This window comes from Nerophis lumbriciformis, linkage group LG09 (assembly GCF_033978685.3).
Source record: "Nerophis lumbriciformis linkage group LG09, RoL_Nlum_v2.1, whole genome shotgun sequence".
Taxonomy (NCBI): Eukaryota; Metazoa; Chordata; class Actinopteri; order Syngnathiformes; family Syngnathidae; genus Nerophis; species Nerophis lumbriciformis.
In genome coordinates this window covers 50500624-50525808 of record NC_084556.2, presented here as the reverse complement: position 1 = coordinate 50525808, position 25185 = coordinate 50500624, and the positions used below count along the sequence as shown (strand labels likewise).

At 39.4% G+C, this 25185-nt stretch overlaps 1 protein-coding gene across 2 annotated transcripts in view; it reads left to right on the top strand.

Moving 5' to 3' along the window:
- The window catches only part of tcerg1b (transcription elongation regulator 1b (CA150)), a 43431-nt gene extending 24048 nt beyond the window's left edge, over positions 1-19383 (top strand). For both annotated transcript variants that reach the window (XM_061962940.1, XM_061962939.1), the window contains 14 exons: positions 2073-2179; positions 2251-2339; positions 2426-2586; positions 2661-2742; positions 6323-6458; positions 6551-6640; positions 6714-6832; positions 9416-9566; positions 9623-9787; positions 12845-13027; positions 13095-13274; positions 13336-13419; positions 18618-18718; positions 18790-19383. In XM_061962940.1, the coding sequence (XP_061818924.1) occupies positions 2073-2179; positions 2251-2339; positions 2426-2586; positions 2661-2742; positions 6323-6458; positions 6551-6640; positions 6714-6832; positions 9416-9566; positions 9623-9787; positions 12845-13027; positions 13095-13274; positions 13336-13419; positions 18618-18718; positions 18790-18991 (1850 nt within the window). In that variant the 3' untranslated portion in view covers positions 18992-19383. The remainder of the gene's footprint in view (positions 1-2072; positions 2180-2250; positions 2340-2425; positions 2587-2660; positions 2743-6322; positions 6459-6550; positions 6641-6713; positions 6833-9415; positions 9567-9622; positions 9788-12844; positions 13028-13094; positions 13275-13335; positions 13420-18617; positions 18719-18789) is intronic.
- The last annotated feature ends 5802 nt before the right edge of the window (positions 19384-25185 follow it).

Below are 25185 nucleotides of genomic sequence, written 5' to 3'. Positions count from 1 at the left end.
GGAATATCAGAAAAATCCACAAAAATGTGACTGAAATGCTGTCATTGTAAGAAGAAGTAACATTTGTTTGGGATTTGTCGAACGCTAATTCAGCCCCGAAACTTAAAACAATGTTAAGACGGTCACTTGAAACAGCGGCTAAACTACAAAGCTAAAGCTAACAAGAACAATCCATACGCCCACAACACATCTCATGCTAGTGTTGTTGTGAACGACATCATTGATGTAACATTAATGTACAAACAGGAGGAGCGCAGCCGCAACTCCATTCTATTGTTTTTTCAAAATGATTAAGGACAAGTGGTAGAAAGTGAATTATTAATCTACTTGTTTACTGTTAATATCTGCTTACTTTCTCTTTTAACATGTTCTATCTACACTTCTGTTAAAATGTAATAATCACTCATTCTTCTGTTGATTGGATGCTTTACATTAGTTTTGGATGATACCACAAATTTAGGTATCAATACGATACCAAGTCGTTACAGGATCATACATTGGTCATATTCAAAGTCCTCATGTGTCTAGGGACATATTTCCTGAGTTTATAAACATAATATAATTTTTTTACAAACGAAAGAAAGAAAATATTCATGTAATAATAGTAGTATCGACTAGATACGCTCCTATACTTGGTATCATGACAGTGGATGTTAGGTGTAGATCCACCCATGGCGTTTGTTTACATTATGACGCCAGTGAGCTACGGTGTGTAGTGAAGCATGTTTAGCAATTCCTCGTCCTGCAGGGATGATCCTTGTAAGAAACTTACTTTGTCGCCATGGAGGCGAGGATTAGTGATTTAGAAGTTGCTAAAACACTGCAGACTGCGGCTGGACTTTAGCCGCTAGCTCATACTTGCCAACCCTCCCGAATTTTCCGGGAGACTCCCGAAAACCTCCCGGGACAAATATTCTCCCAAAAATCTCCCGATTTTCAGCCGGAGCTGGAGGCCACGCCCCCTCCAGCTCCATGCGACCTGAGTGAGGACAGCCTTTTTTCATGACGGGAGGACAATAGGGTGACAAGAACTAAATCATCCAGACTACAGATAAATTGTATTATTATGTTTATCTTACCTAAAAATAAATATATATATTAATTTAAAAAAAAAAAAAAAAATTGACTATATTTTGCTAAAAACATCAAAATTAATTATATTTTTATTTGTATTTTTTCTGACTCCTTATTACACTCAGCCATAGAATTATACATTAAAATAAACATATTTGAAATAATTAATTTTAAATGATCATAATAATTCATTTACAATGACCATATTTAATTATTAAAATAATTGCTTGTTTATCAACAACTTTAACATTTTATTCATTAAATTTTGAAGCTCTCAGAAGCCAAGTTATGTTATATTCCTTAATATTTATTTATGCAAGTTTGAAGTATCAATTATCTAAACACAGTTTTGTTTGCATATTTTCAGGATGTAGATATATATATGTATATATATATATATATATATATATATATATATATATATATATATATATATATATATATATATAATGAAATACTTGACTTGGTGAATTCTAGCTGTCAATATACTCCTCCCCTCTTAACCACGCCCCCTCAACCCCCCCACCCCCACACCTCCCAAAATTGGAGGTCTCAAGGTTGACAAGTATGCGCTAGCTAGCTAGCCATGTCTTAAAGCACCTCTTCCTGAGGGCGTTTCAGTGTTATAACTTCACCTTTATCTTTAGTTCTTAGGTCAAAATGCGTCCGTTCTACCTTTTCTGTCTACACACTGTGTCTGCTTGTAAGTACTCCGTGGTAGTGCGCTGCCGTACATGCTCCTCTGCTCGTAAAACCAACAATGACACGACGTGACGAGGACGGGGGGAGCGGGGATTGGGGGACCGGTACTTTTGAGAGGCGGTATAGTACAGAATATGATTCATTAGTATCGCTGTACTATACCAATACCGGTATACCGTACAACCCTAGCGCGGTCTAAAAGTTAGTAAACCAAAAAGTTCGCAAATAGAGGGGTTCGTAAATCGAGCTTCCACTGTATACTAATTATTAATGTTGTATTGTGTGTGTTTGTGCAGAAAAAGAAGCAGAGAGGGTAAAAGAGCGTCTTGCACAGGAGGAAGCTGAAGCCATGGAGATGGAGGATGAAGACTTAAAGATCATAAACATGAACAACGACAAGCAGGTAGGAGGCATCACATTTGCTGCCTTGTCGCGACATTTCTGCAACATTCAACGCTTGTGTTTTTCACGAAGGAGCGCAAAGAAGAAGAAATGACAGAGGAAGAGAAGGCGGCACAGAAAGCCAGACCTGTGGCCACCAACCCCATCCCGGGAACGCCATGGTGCGCCTGCTCGCTAACGGCTGAGCCGACCTCTCGTCCGCACAAAGCTCATTACTCCTCTTTTCTGTGTGCGCGCCTCGCCGCAGGTGTGTGGTGTGGACAGGTGACGACCGCGTCTTTTTCTACAACCCCACCACGCGACTCTCCATGTGGGACCGGCCCGAGGAGCTGGTGGGCCGCACCGACGTGGACAAGCACATCCAGGAGCCGCCGCATAAGAGAGGCCTGGATGACGGCAAGAAGACAGGTGACGCCGCCGCCGCGTCACTACTTTGTCACTTTGATGGACATGTGATTAAAAGTGTGTGTGTGTGTATACAGGTTTCAACAAGGAGGACCATGAGCTCGCCATTGGTGCTGACGACATGCACGACGAGGAACATACCAAAGCCAAAAAGAGAAAGTGAGTCGTGTGTGTGACAATTGACTAGACATCGACCGATCCTTTTTTCTATTAGTAATCAAGGAGGCCGATATTCATTTGTGGTCAAGGTTATTTAAACATGAAAAGTATATGTCAGTAAGCAGCTGCACAAGGCTTTAGTTTTTTTTAACATAATTTTTTTCAGGAAACGTCGGACCATAATGTCTTATGTTTTTTGAAACTTTTATTAGTAGATTGCACAGTACAGTACATTTTCCGTACAATTGACCACTAAATGGTAACACCCGAATAAGTTTTTCAACTTGTTTAAGTCGGGGTCCACGTTAATCAATTCATGGTACAAATATATACTATCAGCATAATACAGTCAAATAAATACTATCAGCATAATACAGTCAAATATATACTATCAGCATAATACAGTCAAATATTTACTATCAGCATAATACAGTCAATTATCGTATTTTCCGGACTATAAGTCGCAGTTTTTTTCATAATTTGGCCAGGGGTGCGACTTATACTCAGGAGCGACTCATGTGTGAAATTATTAACACATTACTGTAAAATATCAAATAATATTATTTAGCTCATTCACGTAAGAGACTAGACCAGGGGTCGGCAACCTTTACCAGTCAAAGAGCCATTTTGACCAGTTTCACAAATTATAGAAAACAATGGGAGCCGCAAAAAATTTTGGAAATTTTAAATGAAATAACTCTGCATACAAAGCTTTTTTTTTGCTTTGTGCTATGTATAAACCAGGGGTCTCAGACACGCTGCCCACACCTTTATGTGGAATTTGATTGCTGGTGCGGCACGCGGGTTTTAAATGAATGGCGTTTGTCAGCGTCATGCGTGCCGTAATGGTACAGCATATAGCACCCACTACAGCCAGCGTGCCCGATCAGCCACACGTTGTATGGGGCTTCCGCTTGCTCACGTAGGTGACAGCAAGGCATACTTGGTCAACAACCACACAGGTCACACTGACGGTGGTGGTATAAAAAAAACAAAAAACTTTAACACTCTTACTAATAATGCGCCACACTGTGAACCCACACCAAACAAGAATGACAAACAAATTTCGGGAGAACATCTGCACCGTAACACAACATAAACACAACAGGACAAATACCCAGAATCCCATGCAGCCCTAACTCTTCCGGGATACATTATACACCCCCGCTACCAAACCCCGCCCACCTCAACCGACGCACAGAGAGGGGGGGCGGGGGGGGGGGTTGATGTGTGAGGGAGCAGGGTTGGGGTGTGGGCGGGGTTTGGTGATAGTAGCCCGGAAGAGTCAGGGCTGCATGGGATTCTGGGTGTTTGTTCTGTTGTGTTTATGTTGTGTTAAGGTGCAGATGTTCTCCCGAAATGTGTTTGTCATTCTTGTTTGGTTTTGGTTCAAAGTGTGGCGCATTATTAGTAAGAGTGTTAAAGTTGTTTTATATGACCACCGTCAGTGTAACATGTGTGGCTGTTGAACAAGTATGCCTTGCTGTCACGTACGTGTGCAAGCAGAAGATGTATATTGAACAACAAGTGTTGGGCTGGCACGCTGTTAATACAGATTGTAGAGGGCGCCAAATGTTGTACCATCATGGCTCGCCCTTATTATAGCCGTAAGGGTGAAAATCGGTGAATATTATTATTTCTGCGAGAGGCACTGAAATCCGGACGTCTCACGGGAAAATTGGGGTAAGCTGCTGAGCCGCATCAGAGTGATCAAAGAGCCGCATGCGGCTCCGGTGCCACGGGTTGCCGACCCCTGGACTAGACGTATAAGATTTCATGGGATTTAGCAATTAGGAGTAACAGATTGTTTGGTAAACGTATAGCATGTTCTATATGTTATAGTTATTTGAATGACTCTTACCATAATATGTTACGTTAACATACCAGGCACGTTCTCAGTTGGTTATTTATGCCTCATATAACGTACACTTATTCAGCCTGTTGTTCACTATTCTTTATTTATTTTAAATTGCCTTTCAAATGTCTATTCTTGGTGTTGGCTTTTATCAAATAAATTTCCCCCAAAAATGCGACTTATACTCCAGTGCGACTGACTTATATATGTTTTTTCCTTCTTTATTATGCATTTTCGGCCAGTGCGACTTATAGTCCGACAAATACGGTACTTCACTAGTTTTGGGTTTTTTTTAATAAAAAGTTTTGGTATCGTGAGTACCGTATTTTCCGCACTATAAGGCGCACCTAAAAACCACAATTTTTCTCAAAAGCTGACAGTGCGCCTAATAACCCGGTGCGCTTTATTACGATTCATTTTCATAAAGTTTCGGTCTCGCAACTTCGGTAAACAGCCGCCATCTTTTTTCCCGGTAGAACAGGAAGCGCTTCTTCTTCTACACAAGCAACCGCCAAGGAAAGCACCCGCCCCCATAGAACAGGAAGCGCTTCACCCGCCCCCGGAAGAAGAAGAAAAAACGCGCGGATATCACCGTACGTTTCATTTCCTGTTTACATCTGTAAAGACCACAAAATGGCTCCTACTACGCGACAAGGATCCGGATCATAAAAAGACGCAATCTCTCCATCCGCACACGGATTACTACCGTATTTCACAGCAACTGATATTCCTGTGAACTGCACTGTGGAACGGGAGCACGTACGGTGAATATTCGCACCACAGGGAATGAGGAGTCATCCTTCACTGTGGTTCTAGCTTGCCATGCTAACTTCCACCCATCCAAAAGAGACCTTTCCAGCCGGCGTCATCATAAAAGCTAACTCGAAGGGATGGATGGATGAAGAAAAGATGAGCGAGTGGTTAAGGGAAGTTTACGCGAAGAGGCCGGGTGGCTTTTTTCACACAGCTCCGAAGGCGAACACACCTTCACTAAGACGGGCAGATAGCGCCGGTCGACATACGCCAACATCTGCCAGTGGATCGTAAATGCCTGGGCAGATAGTTTCGGTCACAACTGTGGTCCGAGCTTTCCGGAAGGCAGGATTCACAGAACTGCTGCACAACAACAGCGACACTGACTCCCGATGACTTCTACGAGACGGAACCGGCCATTTTTGGATCCCACGCTTGCGCAACTTTTCAATTCGGACACCGAAGACGAAGAATTCGAAGGATTTACGAATGAAGAATAACTTCAGAAGGTGAGCGCTATGTTTATTTTGTGTGTTGTGACATTAACGTTCGAGCAACATTATGTTGCTATTTATTGCTCTACACCATTTTGAATTTTACTATGTTTGTGATTGCACATTTGCGTACATTTTGGGACAGAGTTGTTAGAACGCTGGTTTTCAATATATTATTAAAGTTTGACTGAACTATCTGACTGTTTTTTTGACATTCACTTTAGCGCAGCGTTTTTTTGACATTCACTTTAGCGCAGCGTAGGCGCGGCTTTTAGTCCGGGGCGGCTTATTGGTGGACAAAATTATGAAATATGTAATTCATAGAAGGTGCGGCTAATAATCCGGTGCGCCTTATAGTGCGGAAAATACGGTACATATTGGATCTGTTGATGTAGTTCTGTTGTAGTTGGGGGAAAAATAAAGGACTGATAAAAAGAAATGCTGATATCGGTGTCAATCTTTACATTTTGCTACACAGGAAGGACGACGGCAAGGAGGCGGACTCTGAGAAGGAAGCCGTGATGGAGGCGGAGCTGAGAGCCGCCAAAGAGCGAGCAGTGGTGCCGCTTGAGGCCCGCATGACCCAATTCAAGGACATGCTGCTGGAGCGAGGGGTATTCATTTATTTCATTTCACATCTTTTTTTTTTGTCCCTTTCGAAAACGTTACGTGCCAGCATGTAATTATTGCATGTCTGTATGTGCAGGTGTCCGCTTTCTCCACGTGGGACAAGGAGCTTCACAAGATCGTGTTTGACCCTCGTTACCTTCTGCTCAACCCCAAGGAGCGCAAACAGGTCTTCCTTTCGTGCTTTTGCGCGTGCACGCAAAAAGCGGGCGTGGCTCTAAAGCGGTTCTGTGGGCTTGCAGGTGTACGACCAGTACGTGAAGACGCGGGCGGAGGAGGAGAGGAAGGAGAAGAAGAGCAAGCTGATGCAGGCCAAAGACGAGTTCAGGAGGATGATGGAGGAGGCCAGGCTGACGGCCAGGTGATGCTCTTGTCTCTCTCACACACACACACCTTTTGTATTTGTCACTTTCTTGAAACCTCCGAAAAAATGCCTGCCTCTTTAGGACAACCCTTTCTAGATATATAAAGATTTGTATTTACAACATTAATAATATATATATATATATACTATGCAAATATAAAAAAAAGGTAAGCTTTTAGTTAATCTTTGTTTGTAATTAGTTTTTAATCTTCATTACGAATCAAGCTGAGACAAGCTCCAAGCCCCCCGTGACCCAGAAAGGGACAAACGGTAGAAAATGAATGGATGGATCAATATTTACTTCAAGTTATTACAGTATGTATCAATATACATATTTATTTTTATTTTTTTAAATACATTTTAGTCAAAGGGGGCGCATTTCAATTTCTTACACACACTTATTACATATGTTGGCCAGAGGGGGAGCACTTCACACTTGTTATTTCATATGTTGACCAGAGGGGGAGCACTTTTAAAACCGACACAGTCAATTTGAAAAATTCCTATTTTTTGGGACCGCCCTAATTTTGATAGATTTCACCACCAGGGGTGCAAATGAGATATCCTCTATTAGATGCAATGGTTTTTCGTCTTGGGACCATGATTTGGGTCCTAACTTGTTCACCGGTCCTCATATGAAAGGTACTTTTCCTTGTTGATGTCTCAATAAGGGTAGAAATACAAGAACACACACATACTTGTATTTGTTACTTCATGAAACCTCCCAAAAAAATGCCACCCTTTCTAGATATATGAAGATTTTTATTTACAACATTCATAATATATACATACTATGCAAATATAAAAAAGGTAAACATTTAGTGAATTTATTTATTTATTTTTGTTTGTAATTGGTTCTTAATCTTCATTATTTACTTCATGTTATGACAGTATGTCTCTATATACATATTTATTTTATTAATTTGGGCCAAAGGGGGCGCATTTCAATTTCTTACACATACTTGTTATTACATATGTTGGCCAGAGGGGGAGCACTTCACACTTGTTATTTCATATGTTGACCAGAGGGGGAGCACTTTTAAAACCGACACACAGTCAATTTGAAAAATTCCCATTTATTGGGACCGCCCTAATTTTGATAGATTTCACCACCAGGGGTGCAAATGAGATATCCTCTATTAGATGCAATGGTTTTTCGTCTTGGGACCATGATTTGGGTCCTAACTTGTTCACCGGTCCTCATATGAAAGGTACTTTTCCTTGTTGATGTCTCAATAAGGGTAGAAATACAAGAACACACACATACTTGTATTTGTTACTTCATGAAACCTCCCAAAAAAATGCCACCCTTTCTAGATATATGAAGATTTTTATTTACAACATTCATAATATATACATACTATGCAAATATAAAAAAGGTAAACATTTAGTGAATTTATTTATTCATTTTTGTTTGTAATTGGTTCTTAATCTTCATTATTTACTTCATGTTATGACAGTATGTCTCTATATACATATTTATTTTATTAATTTGGGCCAAAGGGGGCGCATTTCAATTTCTTACACATACTTGTTATTACATATGTTGGCCAGAGGGGGAGCACTTCAAATTTTTAATAACACTTGTTATTTCATATGTTGACCAGAGGGGTAGCCCTTTTAAAACCGACACACAGTCAATTTGAAAAAATCCTATTTTATGGGACCACCCTAATTGTGATAGATTTCACCACCAGGGGTGCAAATGAGACATTCTTTATTAGATGCAATGGTTTTTCGTATTGGGACCATGATTTATGTCATCACTTGTTCACCGGTCCTCATGGAAGCTACTTTTCCTCAAGAAGGGTAGAAATACAAGAGAACACGCACACACACATACTTGTATTTGTTACCTTCTTGAGACCTCCAAAAAAAAATGCCTGCCTCTTTAGGACCACCCTTTCTAGATATATAAAGATTTGTATTTACAAAAATAATAATATATACATACTATGTAAATATAAAAAAGGTAAGCTTTTAGTAATTTTTCATTTATTTATTTATTTTTTTTGTGATTGGTTTTTAATCTTCATTATTCACGTTAAGTTATTACAGTTTGTCTCTATATACATATATATTTTTTTTTTTTATTAATTTTGGCTAAAGGGGGCACATTTCAATTTCTTACACACATTTGTTATTACATATGTTGACCAGAAGGGGAGCACTTCAAATATTTACACACCCTTGTTATTTCATATGTTGACCAGAGGGGGAGCACTTCAAATTTTTACACACACTTATTATTACATATGTTGACCAGAGGGGGAGCACTTCAATTTTTTACACACACTTGTTATTTCATATGTTGAGCAGAGGGGTAGCACTTTTAAAACCGACACAGTCAATTTGAAAAATCGCTCGTTTTTGGGACTATCGTCATTTTGATAGATTTCACCACCAGGGGTGCAAATGAGACATTCCCTATTAGATGCAATGGTTTTCTGTATTGGGACCATGACTAACTTGTTCACACCTCCTCATATGGAAGGTTATTTTCCTTGTTGATGTCTCAAGAAGGGTAGAAATACAAGAACACACACACGTGTCAAGTATGTCGCCCCCATGTCTGAACAGGACCACCTTCAGCGAGTTTGCCGTCAAACACAGCCGAGACCCTCGGTTCAAGAGCATCGACAAGATGAAGGACAGGGAAGCCATCTTTGTGGAGTTCATGAGCGCCTTAAAGAAGCGGGACAAGGAGGACTCCAAGTCCAGAGGAGAGAAGGTCAGGCGGACAACACACCCCACGCCCACCGTCCAGCTAACGTTCTCTTCTTGCAGGTGAGGCTGGACTTCTTTGAGCTCCTCAGCGACCAGCACGTGGAAGGAGGCCAGCGCTGGAGCAAAGTGAAGGAGAGGATGGAGACGGACCCGCGGTACAAGGCCGTGGACAGCTCCGCCCACCGAGAGGAACTCTTCAAGCATTACCTGGAGAAGCAGGCTAAGGTCGGTCGCCGGCTGTGTCCTACTAATAACCCCGTTTCCATATGAGTTGGGAAATTGTGTTAGATGTAAATATAAACGGAATACAATGATTTGCAAATCATTTTCAACCCATATTCAATTGAATGCACTACAAAGACAACATATTTGATGTTCAAACTCATAAACTTTTTTTTTTTTTTGCAAATAATAATTAACTTAGAATTTCATGGCTGCAACACGTGCCAAAGTAGTTGGGAAAGGGCATGTTCACCACTGTGTTACATCGCCTTTCCTTTTAACAACACTCAGTAAAGGTTTGGGAACTGAGGAGACACATTTTTGAAGCTTCTCAGGTGGAATTCTTTCCCATTCTTGCTTGATGTACAGCTTAAGTTGTTCAACAGTCCGGGGGTCTCCGTTGTGCTATTTTAGGCTTCATAATGCGCCACACATAGGTCTGGACTACAGGCAGGCCAGTCTAGTACCCGCACTCTTTTACTATTAAGCCACGTTTTTGCTGAAATAAGCAGGGGCGTCCATGGTAACGTTGCTCTTCATTATTTACTTCATGTTATGACAGTATGTCTCTATATACATATTTATTTTATTAAGTTGGGCCAAAGGGGGCGCATTTCAATTTATTACACATATTTATTACATATGTTGGCCAGAGGGGGAGCACTTCAAATGTTTATGAACACTTGTTATTTCATATGTTGACCATAGGAGGAGCACTTTTAAAACCGACACACAGTCAATTTGAAAAATTCCTATTTTTTGGGACCACCCTAATTTTGATAGATTTCATGACCTTTCCTTTTAACAACACTCAGTAAACGTTTGGGAACTGAGGAGACACATTTTTGAAGCTTCTCAGGTGGAATTCTTTCCCATTCTTGCTTGATGTACAGTTCAACAGTCCGGGGGTCTCGGTTGTGCTATTTTAGGCTTCATAATGCGCCACACATTTTCAATGGGAGACAGGTCTGGAATACAGGCAGGCCAGTCTAGTACCCGCACTCTTTTACTATGAAGCCACGTTGATGCAACACGTGGCTTGGCATTGTCTTGCTGAAATAAGCAGGGGCGTCCATGGTAATGTTGCTCCAAAACCTGTATGTACCTTTCAGCATTAAATGCGCCTTCACAGATGTGTAAGTTACCCATGTCCTGGGCACTAATACACCCCCATACCATCACAGATGCTGGCTTTTCAACTTTGCGCTTTTTAACAATCCGGATGGTTCTTTTCCTCTTTGGTCCGGAGGACACGACGTCCACAGTTTCCAAAAACAACTTGAAATGTGGACTCGTTAGACCACAGAACACTTTTCCACTTTGTATCAGTCCATCTTAGATGAGCTCAGGCCCAGCGAAGCCGACGGCGTTTCTGGGTGTTGTTGATAAACGGTTTTCAACCTTGCATAGGAGAGTTTTAACTTGCACTTGCAGATGTAGCGACCAACTGTATTTACTGACAGTGGGTTTCTGAAGTGTTCCTGAGCCCATGTGGTGATATCCTTTACACACTGATGTCGCTTGTTGATGCAGTACAGCCTGAGGGATCGAAGGTCACGGGCTTAGCCGCTTACGTGCAGTGATTTCTCCAGATTCTCTGAACCCTTTGATGATATTACGGACCGTAGATGGTGAAATCCCTAAATTCCTTGGTTGAGAAAGGTTTTTCTTAAACTGTTCAACAATTTGCTCACGCATTTGTTGACAAAGTGGTGACCCTCGCCCCGTCCTTGTTTGTGAATGACTGAGCATTTCATGGAATCTACTTTTATACCCAATCATGGCACCCACCTGTTCCCAATTTGCCTGTTCACCTGTGGGATGTTCCAAATAAGTGTTTGATGAGGATTCCTCAACTTTATCAGTATTTATTGCCACCTTTCCCAACTTCTTTGTCACGTGTTGCTGGCATCAAATTCTAAAGTTACCGTATTTTCCGCACCATAAGGCGCCCTGGGTTATAAGCCGCGCCTTCAATGAACGGCATATTTCAAAACTTTGTCCACCTATAAGCCGCCCCGTGTTATAAGCCGCATCTAACTGCGCTAAAGGAATGTCAAAAAAACAGTCAAATAGGTCAGTCAAACTTTAATAATATATTAAAACCAGCGTGATGTGGGCGCGCATGGAATCGTATATCAACATGGACGAAGCTGCGTGAAAAAAGCCACCCGGCCTCTTCGCGTAAACTTAAACTTACTTTAACCACTCGCTCATCTTTTCTTCATCCATCCCTTCGAGTTAGCTTTTATGATGACGCCGGCTGGAAAGGTCTCTTTTGGCAAGGTCTTCCTTTTGAATATCACCATGGGTGGAAGTTTCTGGCCATTAGCATGGCAAGCTAGAACCACAGTGAAGGATGACTTCTCATTCCCTGTGGTGCGAATATTCACCGTACGTGCTCCCGTTGTATCCACAGTGCGGTTCACAGGAATATCAGTTGCTGTGAAATAGTAATCCGTGTGCGGATGGAGAGATTGCGTATTTTCATGAACCGGATCCCTGTCGCTTTGTAGGAGCCATTTTGTGGTCTTTACAGATGTAAACACACAAAGGAAATGATAATATCCGCGCGCTTTTCTTCTTCTACGCGGGCGGGTGGTTGCTTACAGTAGAAGAAGAAGCGCTTCCTGTTCTATGGGGGCAGGTGCTTACCTTGGCGGTTGCTTGCGTAGAAGAAGAAGCGCTTCCTGTTCTACCGGGAAAAAAGATGGCGGCTGTTTACCGAAGTTGCGAGACCGAAACTTTATGAAAATGAATCTTAATATTTATCCATATATAAAGCGCACCGGGTTATAAGGCGCACTGTCAGCTTTTGAGAAAATTTGTGGTTTTTAGGTGCGCCTTATAGTGCGGAAAATACGGTAATGATTATTTGCACAAAAAAAAAAAAATGTTTATCAGTTTGAACATCAAATATGTTGTCTTTGTAGCATATTCAACTGAATATGGGTTGAAAATGATTTGCAAATCATTGTATTCCGTTTATATTTACATCTAACACAATTTCCCAACTCATATGGAAACAGGGTTTGTAATATTGACCTTGATCTCCTGCAGAATCTGGACCTGGACAAGGAGCGCGAGCTGGAGCGCCAGGCTCGTATCGAGGCCAGTCTGAGGGAGCGCGAGCGTGAGGTCCAGAAGGCGCGATCGGAGCAGACCAAGGAGATCGACCGAGAGAGAGAGCAGCACAAGCGAGAAGAAGCCATCCAGCACTTCAAAGCTCTCATGTCGGACATGGTGAGGACCTTCTCTGTGGCCGCCCAGCGCCCGCCACGCTCACACGTCCTGCTCCCTGCTCCCCCAGGTGCGCTCCTCGGACGTCATGTGGTCGGACACGCGGAGGAACCTGCGCAAGGACCACCGCTGGGAGTCGGCCTCGTTGTTGGAGCGGGAGGAGAAGGAGAAGCTGTTCAACGAGCACGTGGAGGCGCTGACCAAGAAGAAGAAGGAACACTTCAGGCAGCTGCTGGACGAGACCACCATGGTGAGTTTGGAACTAGCACTAAAACACAGCAGGGTGCCATCGCCGTACGTCTGTCTTCTAGATCACGCTCACCACCACCTGGAAGGAAGTCAAGAAGGTCATCAAGGAGGACCCTCGCTGTATCAAGTTCTCCTCCAGCGACAGAGTAAGACCACTCCACCATGACAGCATCATCATGTTCTCCTCATCTTCCCTTTGTATTCTCCTCATTTTATCTTTGTATTCTCCTCATCTTATCTTTGTATTCTCCTCATCTTATCTTTGTATTCTCCTCATCTTATCTTTGTATTCTCCTCATCTTATCTTTGTATTCTCCTCATCTTATCTTTGTATTCTCCTCATCTTATCTTTGTGTGCTCCTCATCTTCCCTTCGTATTCTCCTCATCTTATCTTTGTATTCTCCTCATCTTATCTTTGTATTCTCCTCATCTTATCTTTGTATTCTCCTCATCTTATCTTTGTATTCTCCTCATCTTATCTTTGTATTCTCCTCATCTTATCTTTGTATTCTCCTCATCTTATCTTTGTATTCTCCTCATCTTATCTTTGTATTCTCCTCATCTTATCTTTGTATTCTCCTCATCTTATCTTTGTGTGCTCCTCATCTTCCCTTCGTATTCTCCTCATCTTATCTTTGTATTCTCCTCATCTTCTCTTTGTATTCTCCTCATCTTCTCTTTGTATTCTCCTCATCTTATCTTTGTATTCTCCTCATCTTATCTTTGTATTCTCCTCATCTTATCTTTGTATTCTCCTCATCTTATCTTTGTATTCTCCTCATCTTATCTTTGTATTCTCCTCATCTTCCCTTTGTATTCTCCTCATCTTATCTTTGTATTCTCCTCATCTTATCTTTGTATTCTCCTCATCTTATCTTTGTATTCTCCTCATCTTATCTTTGTATTCTCCTCATCTTATCTTTGTGTGCTCCTCATCTTATCTTTGTATTCTCCTCATCTTATCTTTGTATTCTCCTCATCTTATCTTTGTGTGCTCCTCATCTTATCTTTGTATTCTCCTCATCTTCCCTTCGTATTCTCCTCATCTTCCCTTCGTATTCTCCTCATCTTATCTTTGTATTCTCCTCATCTTCCCTTTGTATTCTCCTCATCTTCTCTTTGTATTCTCCTCATCTTCTCTTTGTATTCTCCTCATCTTATCTTTGTATTCTCCTCATCTTCCCTTTGTATTCTCCTCATCTTTCCTTTGTATTCGCCTCATCTTATCTTTGTACTCGCCTCATCTTATCTTTGTACTCGCCTCATCTTATCTTTGTATTCTCCTCATCTTATCTTTGTATTCTCCTCATCTTCCCTTTGTATTCTCCTCATCTTCCCTTTGTATTCTCCTCATCTTCTCTTTGTATTCTCCTCATCTTCTCTTTGTATTCTCCTCATCTTCTCTTTGTATTCTCCTCATCTTATCTTTGTACTCTCCTCATCTTATCTTTGTGTGCTCCTCCTGTTCTTCACATGTTTCTTTGTATTCTCCTCATGTTCTCTTCATGTTCTCCTTGTTTTCTCTTCATGTTCCCTTTTTGTTCTCCTCGTGTTCTTTGTTTTCCTCATGTTCTCCTCATGTTCTCTTCATTGTTTGCTTATTTTCTCTTCATGGTCCCTTTTTGTTCTCCTCATGTTCTTTGTTTTCCTCATGTTCTCTTCATTGTTTGCTTATTTCTCTTCATGTTCCCTTTTTGTTCTCCTCGTGTTCTTTGTTTTCCTCATGTTCTCCTCATGTTCTCTTCATTGTTTGCTATTTTCTCTACATGTTCCTAAATTGTTCTCTTTGTGTTCTTTGTTCTTTACATGTTCTTTTTATGGTCTCCTCATTTTGTCTTTATGTTGTCATTTTCTTTTTATATTCTCCTATTATCTTCATGTTCTCGATGTGTTCTTTTCATGTTCTTGTGTGGTCTTCATGTTATCATGTTCTACTTGTGTTTTCCTAATGTTCTCCTTGTGTTCTTTGTGTTATCCTTGTGTTTTCTTTGTACCCTTCATGTTCTCCTCATGTTCCCTTCATATGCCCTTCATGTTCTCCTGTTGTCTTCATGTGCTCCTCATGTTCTCCTCATGTGCTCTTGCTGTCTTCATGCTCTCTTGCCTTCTTTGTTTTGCCTTAATGTTCTCTTGTCTTCATATTCTCTTGTTGTCTTCTTGTAGTCTTCATGTTCTCTTGCCTTCTTTGTTTTCTCTTCATGTTCTCCACATGTTCTCTTATCTTCATATTCTCTTGTTGTCTTTGTGTGGTCTTCATGTTCTCTTGCCTTCTTTGTTTTCTCTTCATGTACTTTTGTTTTCGTGTTCTCATGTTTTTGCCGTCTTGGCTTTCTCTTCATATTCTCTTGTTGTCTACATGTGGTCTTCATGTTCTCTTGTTGTCTTTGTGTTCTCCTCATGTTTTTGCCCTCTTTGTTTTCTCTGCATGTTCTCTTTTCTTCATGTTCTCTTGTTGTCTTTGTGTTCTCTTTATGTTTTGGCCTTCTTCGTTTTCTCTTCACGTTCTCCACATCTTCTCTTGTTATCTTCATGTTCTCATGTTTTCTTGTTGTCTTTATGTCTTCCTCATGTTTTTGCCTTCTTTGTTTTCTCTTCTTGTTCTCGTCATGTTCTCATATTTTCTTGTTTTATTCTCATGTTTTTGCCTTCTTGGTTTTCTCTTCATGTTCTCTTGTCTTCATATTCTCTTGTTGTCTTCATGTGGTCTTCATGTTCTCTTGCCTTCTTTGTGTTCTCCTCATGTTTTTGCCTTCTTTGTTTTCTCTTCATGTTCTTCACATCTTCTCTTGTCATCTTCATGTTTCCTTGTTGTCTTTATGTTTTCCTCATGTTTTTGTCCTCATTGTTTTCTCTTCATGTTCTCTTTTCTTCATATTCTCTTGTTGTCTTCGTGTGTTCCTCATGTTTTGGCCCTCTTGGTTTTCTCTTCATGTTCTCCACATCTTCTCTTGTTATCTTCATGTTCTCATGTTTTCTTGTTGTCTTTATGTTTTCCTCACGTTTTTGTCCTCTTTGTTTTCTCTTCATGTTCTCTTTATGTTCTCTTGTCTTCATATTCTCTTGTTTTCGTGTTCTCCTCATGTTCTCTTGTCTTTATATTATCCTGTGGTCTTTATGTTCTCATGTTTTTGCCTTCTTTGTTTTCTTTTCATGTTCTCCACATGTTCTCTTTTCTTCATATTATCCTGTTGTCTTTATGTTCTCATGTTTTTGCCTTCTTTGTTTTCTCTTCATGTTCTCCACAGGTTCTCTTTTCTTCATATTATCCTGTTGTCTTTATGTTCTCATGTTTTTGCCTTCTTTGTTTTCTCTTCATGTTCTCCACATGTTCTCTTGTCTTTATGTTCTTCTCATGTTTTTGCCTTCTTTGTTTTCTCCTCGTGTTCTCCACATGTTCTCTTTTCTTCATATTATCCTGTTGTCTTTATGTTCTCATGTTTTTGCCTTCCTTGTTTTCTCTTCATGTTCTCCATATGTTCTCTTTTCTTCATAGTATCCTGTTGTCTTTGTTCTCATGTTTTTGCCTTCTTTGTTTTCTCTTCATGTTCTCCACATGTTCTCTTGTCTTTATGTTCTTCTCATGTTTTTGCCTTCTTTGTTTTCTCTTCATGTTCTCCACATGTTCTCTTGTCTTTATTATCCTGTTGTCTTTATGTTCTCCTCATGTTTTTGCCTTCTTTGTTTTCTCGTCATGTTCTTGTCATGTTCTCTTGTCTTCGTGTTTTCTTGTTGTCTTTTTTTTCCTCATGTTTTTGTCTTCTTTGTTTTCTCTTCATATTCTCTTGTCTTCGTGTTCTCATGTTTTTGCCTTCGTTTTCTCTTCATGTTCTCTTGTTCTCTTCATGTTTTCTTGTTGTCTTTATGTTCTCCTCATGTTTTTGCTTTCTTTGTTTTCTCTTCTTGTTCTCTTGTCTTCATATTCTCTTGTCTTCGTGTTCTCCTCATGTTTTTGCCTTCTTTGTTTTGCCTTAATGTTCTCTTGTCTTCATATTTTCTTGTTGTCTTCGTGTGGTTTTCATATTCTCTTATCTTCATATTCTCTTGTTGTCTTTGTGTGGTCTTAATGTTCTCTTGCCTTCTTTGTTTTCTCTTCATGTTCTATTATCCTGTTGTTTTTGTTCTCCTCATGTTTTTGCCTTCTTTGTTTTCTTGTCATGTTCTCTTGTCTTCGTGTTCTCCTCATGTTTTTGTCTTCTTTGTTTTCTCTTCATATTCTCTTGTCTTCGTGTTCTTGTTTTTGCCTTCGTTTTCTCTTCATGTTCTCTTGTTCTCTTCATGTTCTCATGTTTTCTTGTTGTCTTTATGTTCTCCTCATGTTTTTGCTTTCTTTGTTTTCTCTTCTTGTTCTCTTGTCTTCATATTCTCTTGTTGTCTTCGTGTTCTCATGTTTTTGCCTTCTTTGTTTTGCCTTAATGTTCTCTTGTCTTCATATTTTCTTGTTGTCTTCGTGTGGTTTTCATATTCTCTTATCTTCATATTCTCTTGTTGTCTTTGTGTGGTCTTAATGTTCTCTTGCCTTCTTTGTTTTCTCTTCATGTTCTATTATCCTATTGTTTTTGTTCTCCTCATGTTTTTGCCTTCTTTGTTTTCTTGTCATGTTCTCTTGTCTTCATATTTTCTTGTTGTCTTCGTGTTCTCCTCATGTTTTTGTCTTCTTTGTTTTCTCTTCATATTCTCTTGTCTTCGTGTTCTTGTTTTTGCCTTCGTTTTCTCTTCATGTTATCTTGTTCTCTTCATGTTCTCATGTTTTCTTGTTGTCTTTATGTTCTCATGTTTTTGCTTTCTTTGTTTTCTCTTCTTGTTCTCTTGTCTTCATATTCTCTTGTTGTCTTTGTGTTCTCCTCATGTTTTTGCCTTCTTTGTTTTGCCTTTATGTTCTCTTGTCTTCATATATTCTTGTTGTCTTCGTGTGGTCTTAATGTTCTCTTGCCTTCTTTGTTTTCTCTTCATGTTCTATTATCCTGTTGTTTTTGTTCTCATGTTTTTGCCTTCTTTGTTTTCTTGTCATGTTCTCTTGTCTTCATATTCTCTTGTTGTCTTTGTGTTCTCCTCATGTTTTTGCCTTCTTTGTTTTGCCTTTATGTTCTCTTGTCTTCATATATTCTTGTTGTCTTCGTGTGGTCTTAATGTTCTCTTGCCTTCTTTGTTTTCTCTTCATGTTCTATTATCCTGTTGTTTTTGTTCTCCTCATGTTTTTGCCTTCTTTGTTTTCTTGTCATGTTCTCTTGTCTTCAAATTCTCTTGTTTTCTTGTTGTCTTTATGTTCTCCCTGTGTTCTCTTGTTTTCTCTTCATGTTCTTCTCATCCTCTCCATGTTTTGCTGATGTTCTCCTTGTGTGGCAGAAGAGACAGCGTGAGTTTGATGACTACATCAAAGACAAGTTCATCACTGCCAAAGCAGACTTCCGAACGCTCCTGAAGGAGACCAAGTTCATCACCTACAGGTGAGTACCACACTTCACCTTGTAGGAGGTTCCCGGTGAGAAGATGAAGGTAGTAATACGTCCTCCATCAGGTCCAGAAAGCTGATCCACGAGTCAGATCAGCACCTGAAGGATGTGGAGAAGATCCTGCAGAACGACAAGCGCTACCTGGTCCTGGAGTGCGTCCCCGACGAGCGCAGGAAGCTCATCATGTTCTACATCGAAGACCTGGACCGCCGCGGACCGCCCCCTCCGCCCACGGCATCGGAGCCCACGCGGCGCTCCACCAAGTGACCTCCTCAGCGGGCCGAGAGCATGACGACGCCCCCCGATCCCCCGGCCCCCTTCAAGCGAGTCTCTTTTTCGCCATCGCCAAGCGCTTTGTGGCACACGCGGGGAAACCAGGTCACCGTGCCAAGGGGTGACCTTTGACCCATCGCCTCTACCTAGCAGAGGGATGATGATGATGATGAAGGCTGCCTCCCAAGCAGCTGCACGTGTATCATAGACCATGTAAATCAACTTTAGTGTGTGAGTGCGTGCGTGTGAGTTGCGTGCACGTGTGTGAGGCGTGCTGAAGCCTTACAGATCCAAGGTGCCGCTCAAAGTCTGGAATGTTCCTCGCTGCTCCACTAAAGCAGCCATTTGTCTCCACGTCCAAATAAACAAGTTCCAATGTTTTCTCAGCTGATTGTCACCTTCTTGTCTTTCTCGCGGCATGCATCTCTCTATGTTTATAATATATGTATGTATGTATGTATGTACACATATATGTGTGTATATTTGTATGTATGTACACATATATGTGTGTATATTTGTATGTATGTACACCATATATAATATATGTATGTGTATATATGTATGTATGTATGTATGTACACATGTGTGTATATTTGTATGTATGTACACCATATATAATATATGTATGTATGTACACATATATAATGTGTGTACCGGTATATTTGTATGTATGTACACCATATATAATATATGTATGTACACATATATATGTGTGTATATTTGTATGTATGTTCACCATATATACGGTAATGTATGTATGTACACGTGTATATATATATATACAGTATATGTATGTTTGTATGTACACCATATATATGTGTGTGTGTGTATATATATATATATGTATGTACACCATATATAGTATATGTATGTGTGTATGTAAGTACACCATACATGTGTGTGTATATATATATATATATATGTGTATGTAAGTACACCATAAATATATGTATGTGTGTATGTATATATAGATGTATGTACACCATATATATGTATGTAGATATGTCTGTGTGTACTGTATGTACAGTATGATTATATATATATATATATATATGTATGTGTGTAAGTACACCATAAATATGTGTGTGTGTGTTGCGTTTTGGACCAGTTGTTCCTCCCAGGGAATTCAAGTCACAATTCGCTCCCAAGCTCTTTACGACACTTTAAAGCTGAGTTGAAAAACCACCAGAGACAGAATAGGTATTTTGTTGTATATTCTCAAAGCTTTGCCAATATACATTTTGAGACCAGTCTAACCCTAGAACATTCTATTGCGCCTCCCAAAATGGTCTGTCTTCCCGATCCCACCACCCTCTCTCTCGTCCCATCTCTGTAGACAAAACAAATGCTAGTCAAAACACATTCCGAAGAACTCAAGGTTAACACACACAGTATACTTGCTGACAGAGCATCAAGAGAAGAAATGGAAAACACGAGCTGTTTTCAAATATGACTAAGAAATGAAAGAAGTACAACTTAAATTCGGATATATGTAAATATCTGCCTTTATTTATATATATATATATAAATGTATGTACACCATATATATGTATGTATGTGTATATGTATGTATGTAGATATGTGTCTGTGTGTACTGTATGTACAGTATGATTATTTATATATATATATATATATATATACACAGTGTGTACGTAAAGGATAGACAAATCCCACAATGGGGAAATGATGTGGTTGCAGTGTGTATTTGTACATACAGTAACAAAGGTCAAATGTAAATATTGTGCAAAGGCTTGTTTATTCCAGCAATTAGATTTACGGAGTGAAACAAAGCTCATTTAGATGATTATGCTTTTTATCCAAATTACAACAAATCTCACTTTGCATGTAATGAGGTCACATCACAGTTTCGCATTTTAAGTAAAATTGCTGACTAGCATGAACTTTTGCATCATTCTAATTTTTGGAGTTTCACCTGTATATAAATATGTACAATTTGTTTGTGTATATATATATATACATATCATTTATATGTGTGTGCATATATATATATATATGTGTATACAGTATGTAAGTGTAGTTTGTTATGCATTACATACAGTATTATTATTATAGAGGTTTATTTGAAATAGGGACAGATACGAAAACATAGACATCTGAAACAGTTCTCCAATGTATGCATCATATGTTTGTAGCCAAAGCTAATTTACAACACTTGTCCACAACAACAACACAGATCCAACATCATTCAAATAGGAAAATAAAAAATAGAACAAGGCAAAGATGAGTCGATAATAATGATAATAGAAATCATGCAAAGTGCAAACGAGATAAAAGCCAATAATAATAATAGCACAGACAAAGTGCAGACTAGATCAAAAACAATTAGTAAAAACTAAACATGGGAACACGATTGTTGCTCAACTAGCCATAATTAGGGCCCGCATGGCCCATTGCAAAAGGACTCCCAAAGGGAGTCCTTTTGCAATGGGACATAAGGACCTATTGAATTTGTAAGGTTTTATTATTATTATTCTTCCGCAACTTTGCGCTGTAATTTGACCCCCTTAACATACTTCAAAACTCACCACATCAGTAATATACGGCAAAACTTTTTATCAAAAAACCAAACCTCAAAACTCAAAATTGCGCTCTAGCGCCCCCTAGGAAGAAAAAAAAAAACTACACTGCCTGTAACTCCCACTAGGAAGGTCGGAGAGACATGAAACAAAAACCTCTATGTAGGTCTGACTCAGATCTAGATTTGATAATAGTACATTCTCGTTCTCGGGCTAAAATCAACAGGAAGTTGGCAATTCCCCCTTCAAGACAAAAAAGTACTAAAAACAGTCACTTTTGCCTCTTTGAGCTGTAATTTGACCCCTTTAACATGCTTCAAAACTCACCAAACTGAACGCACACATCAGGACTGGCAAACATTGCGATCTAAAAAAAAAACCTAACCCCAAATCTCAAAATTGCGCTCTACTGCAATTTTTTAATAAAACGCAAAAAAAAACAGCTCCTCGGAAGAAAAAAATGACAAAACTGCCTGTAACTCCCACTGGGAAGGTCGGAGAGACATGAAACCAAAACCTCTATGTAGGTCTCACTTAGACCTACATTTCATAAATTGACAACCCCCAGCAAAAATCAACAGGAAGTTTGCTATTCCCCCTTCAAAACAAATTTTTTGTAAAAACCGGTCACCTTCCTTCAAAAACGAACTCCTCTGAGCGCGTTTGTCGTTTCGCCTTCAAACTAACACAGGAGAGAGATTGAACCCTTGTGATTACAATGACGGAAGCGCTTTTTTTTCTAACTGCTCCGGTTTTGATTTTATGACCCTTCAAAGACCCGCTGCGCTGATGCTGCTGCGCTGCTGTTTTTTTTAAGATGGCTGCTTAAAAGCAGGAAGCACCAACGTGCCCACACAATGCAGACAAGGTAGGTACACTAGACAAAAGTCTTGGGACACTTCAGACTAAAAGTAGACAAAAGTATTGGGACACTTAGGACTATCACTGGACAAAAGTATTGGGACAGTTAGGACTAGCACCTGCCAAATACGCGGGCCCGACCAATGCTGCTTGCAGCTTTAATTGTGTTTGTTTTTTGAAAGTGACAAGTGCAAGTGTAATAGTGTGATGTTGTTGCGCTATATTATGAACTCGACAGGGTGTTATATTTTATTTTGAAGTATCGCTTTTATTTTGAAGAACCGGATGTCCGGTGCGGGAAGTGTCGTTGCTGTTTTTTTTCGATTACTTTACTTCCTCTTCCTTCGGACTTTTGAATGAGAAGGAGCAGAAAGTTGAGACCTGTGTATGTGTTGTTTCGTGTTTCCAACACAGGTTGCCAATAAATACTGAACCGACGGCATGGTGAAGTGTCTTTTAGTGATGGGTTGAAGAGGCGTCATGAAGCGTTTCGACACATTGCAAAACTGTATTGATACTGTGTCGATACTGTGTCACTAAATACTGACATCTGCTGGACATTAAAAATCCCTACAGGCAACCTATGGACCGACTCAACTGACACTGATTTGATGCCCTAGTACAGGGGTCACCAACCTTTTTGAAACCAAAAACTACTTCTTGGGTACTGATTAATGCGAAGGGCTACCAGTTTGATACACACTTAAATAAATAAATATATTGTCATTTGTAAGTTACACGTAAGTGTGATTTAAACAAGAATAGCTAAATAAATACATTTATATATATAAAAAAATGGGTATTTCTGTCTGTCATTCTGTCGTACATTTTTTTTTCCTTTTACGGAAGGTTTTTTGTAGAGAATAAATGATGAAAAAAAACACTTAATTGAACGGTTTAAAAGAGGAGAAAACACGAAAAAAATTAAAATAAAATTTTGAAACAGTTTATTTTCAATTTCGACTCTTTAAAATTCAAAATTCAATCGACAAAAAGAAGAGAAAAACTAGCTCATTTGAGTCTTTTGGAAAAAATTAAAAAAATAATTTGTGGAACATCATTGGTCATTTTTCCTGATTAAGATACATTTTAGAATTTTGATGACATGTTTTAAATTGGTTAAAATCCAATCTGCACTTTGTTAGAATATTTAACAAATTGGACCAAGCTATATTTCTAACAAAGACAAATCAGTATTTCTTCTAGATTTTCCAGAACAAAAATTTTAAAATAAATTCAAAATACTTTGAAATAAGATTTAAATTTGATTCTACAGATTTTCTAGATTTGCCAGAATAATTTCTTTGAATTTTAATCATAGTAAGTTTGAAGAAATATTTCACAAATATTCTTCGTCGAAAAACCAGAAGCTAAAATATTTATTATTCTTTACAATAAAAAAATTTACTTGAACATTGATTTAAATTGTCAGGAAAGAAGAGGAAGAAATTTAAAAGGTAAAAAGGTATATTTGTTTAAAAATCCTAAAACAATTTTTAAGGTTGTATTTTTTCTCTAAAATTGTATTTCTAAAAGTAATAAGAAGCAAAGTAAAAAATAAATGAATTTATTTAAACAAGTGAAGACCCATCCATCCATCCATTTTCTACCGCTTATTCCAAGTGAAGACCAAGTCTTTAAAATATTTTCTTGGATTTTCAAATTCTATTTGAGTTTTGTCTCTTTTAGAATTAAAAATGTCGAGCAAAGCGAGACCAGCTTGCCAGTAAATAAATACAATTTAAAAAATAAAGGCAGCTCACTGGTAAGTGCTGCTATTTGAGCTATTTTTAGAACAGGCAAGCGGGCAACTCATCTGGTCCTTACGGGCGACCTGGTGCCCGCGGGCACCGCGTTGGTGACCCCTGCCCTAGTATATACAATAATATAAACCAAGTCATTGTATTTCATTTAGGATTATTTCATATCTTCATTTAAATAAAAAATATACTTTGATCTTTTTTAGATACAGTCAATAAATAATGTGAACATGTATCATAACATGGAAATCTAAGAGAACGTGTTGTGGATGATTGTGGACTGGGAATTGTTTTAATTTAATTTTTTTTACACATTTTTATTAAAAAAAAAAAAAAAAAAAGTTTTTCCGACGTATTACATTTTAGACGATTTCTCTTCTTAGTTATTATTTCTCCGGCTGTAGAAAAGACCCGCTCACAGGGCACAGAGGAGGCGTCAGTGCGACACAGTTGGCGTATCGGTCACGTGACCAAAACAGCTCATGATCGGTCACGTGACTTTCTAAAAACCGACACAGGGTTTTGCTCTATGAGCTCGACGCATGCGCCGATGCATCGGTGTTGCCGGACCCATCACTACTCACTACACAGGTATACTTTTCAAAGTGTCAGGTGTAGTATGTATGCATTCAGGCGGCAAGAACCCATACATTGTGGACGTAATCAAAAACACGTTTATTTAGTGACAGTCCCTCATATTGTGACGTCGTACAACATTACAATCATATCCTATGTTTTGTAGCTAAAAAAAAAAAAGAAGTTACATCTCGTATCAAATTGCATGTTTAGTCATGTCAGGCAAACTGATGTAAACACGTGTGACGTCATACATTTAGCGGACCGCAATTGGGCAGTGTGAGCCAGATTTCCGGGTCACGTGATATTGCCGGATGTTGCCGCTGCGCAAGTCACACAATGCTAGGCTCACGGAGACCAAACACGGTGGCCGGGCCTCCCGAATCCGTTTAAATGCTCCGTTTACCGAGCAGTTAGCGGCGAACGAGCGCCGTTGTCTTTTTTTTGTTTTGTT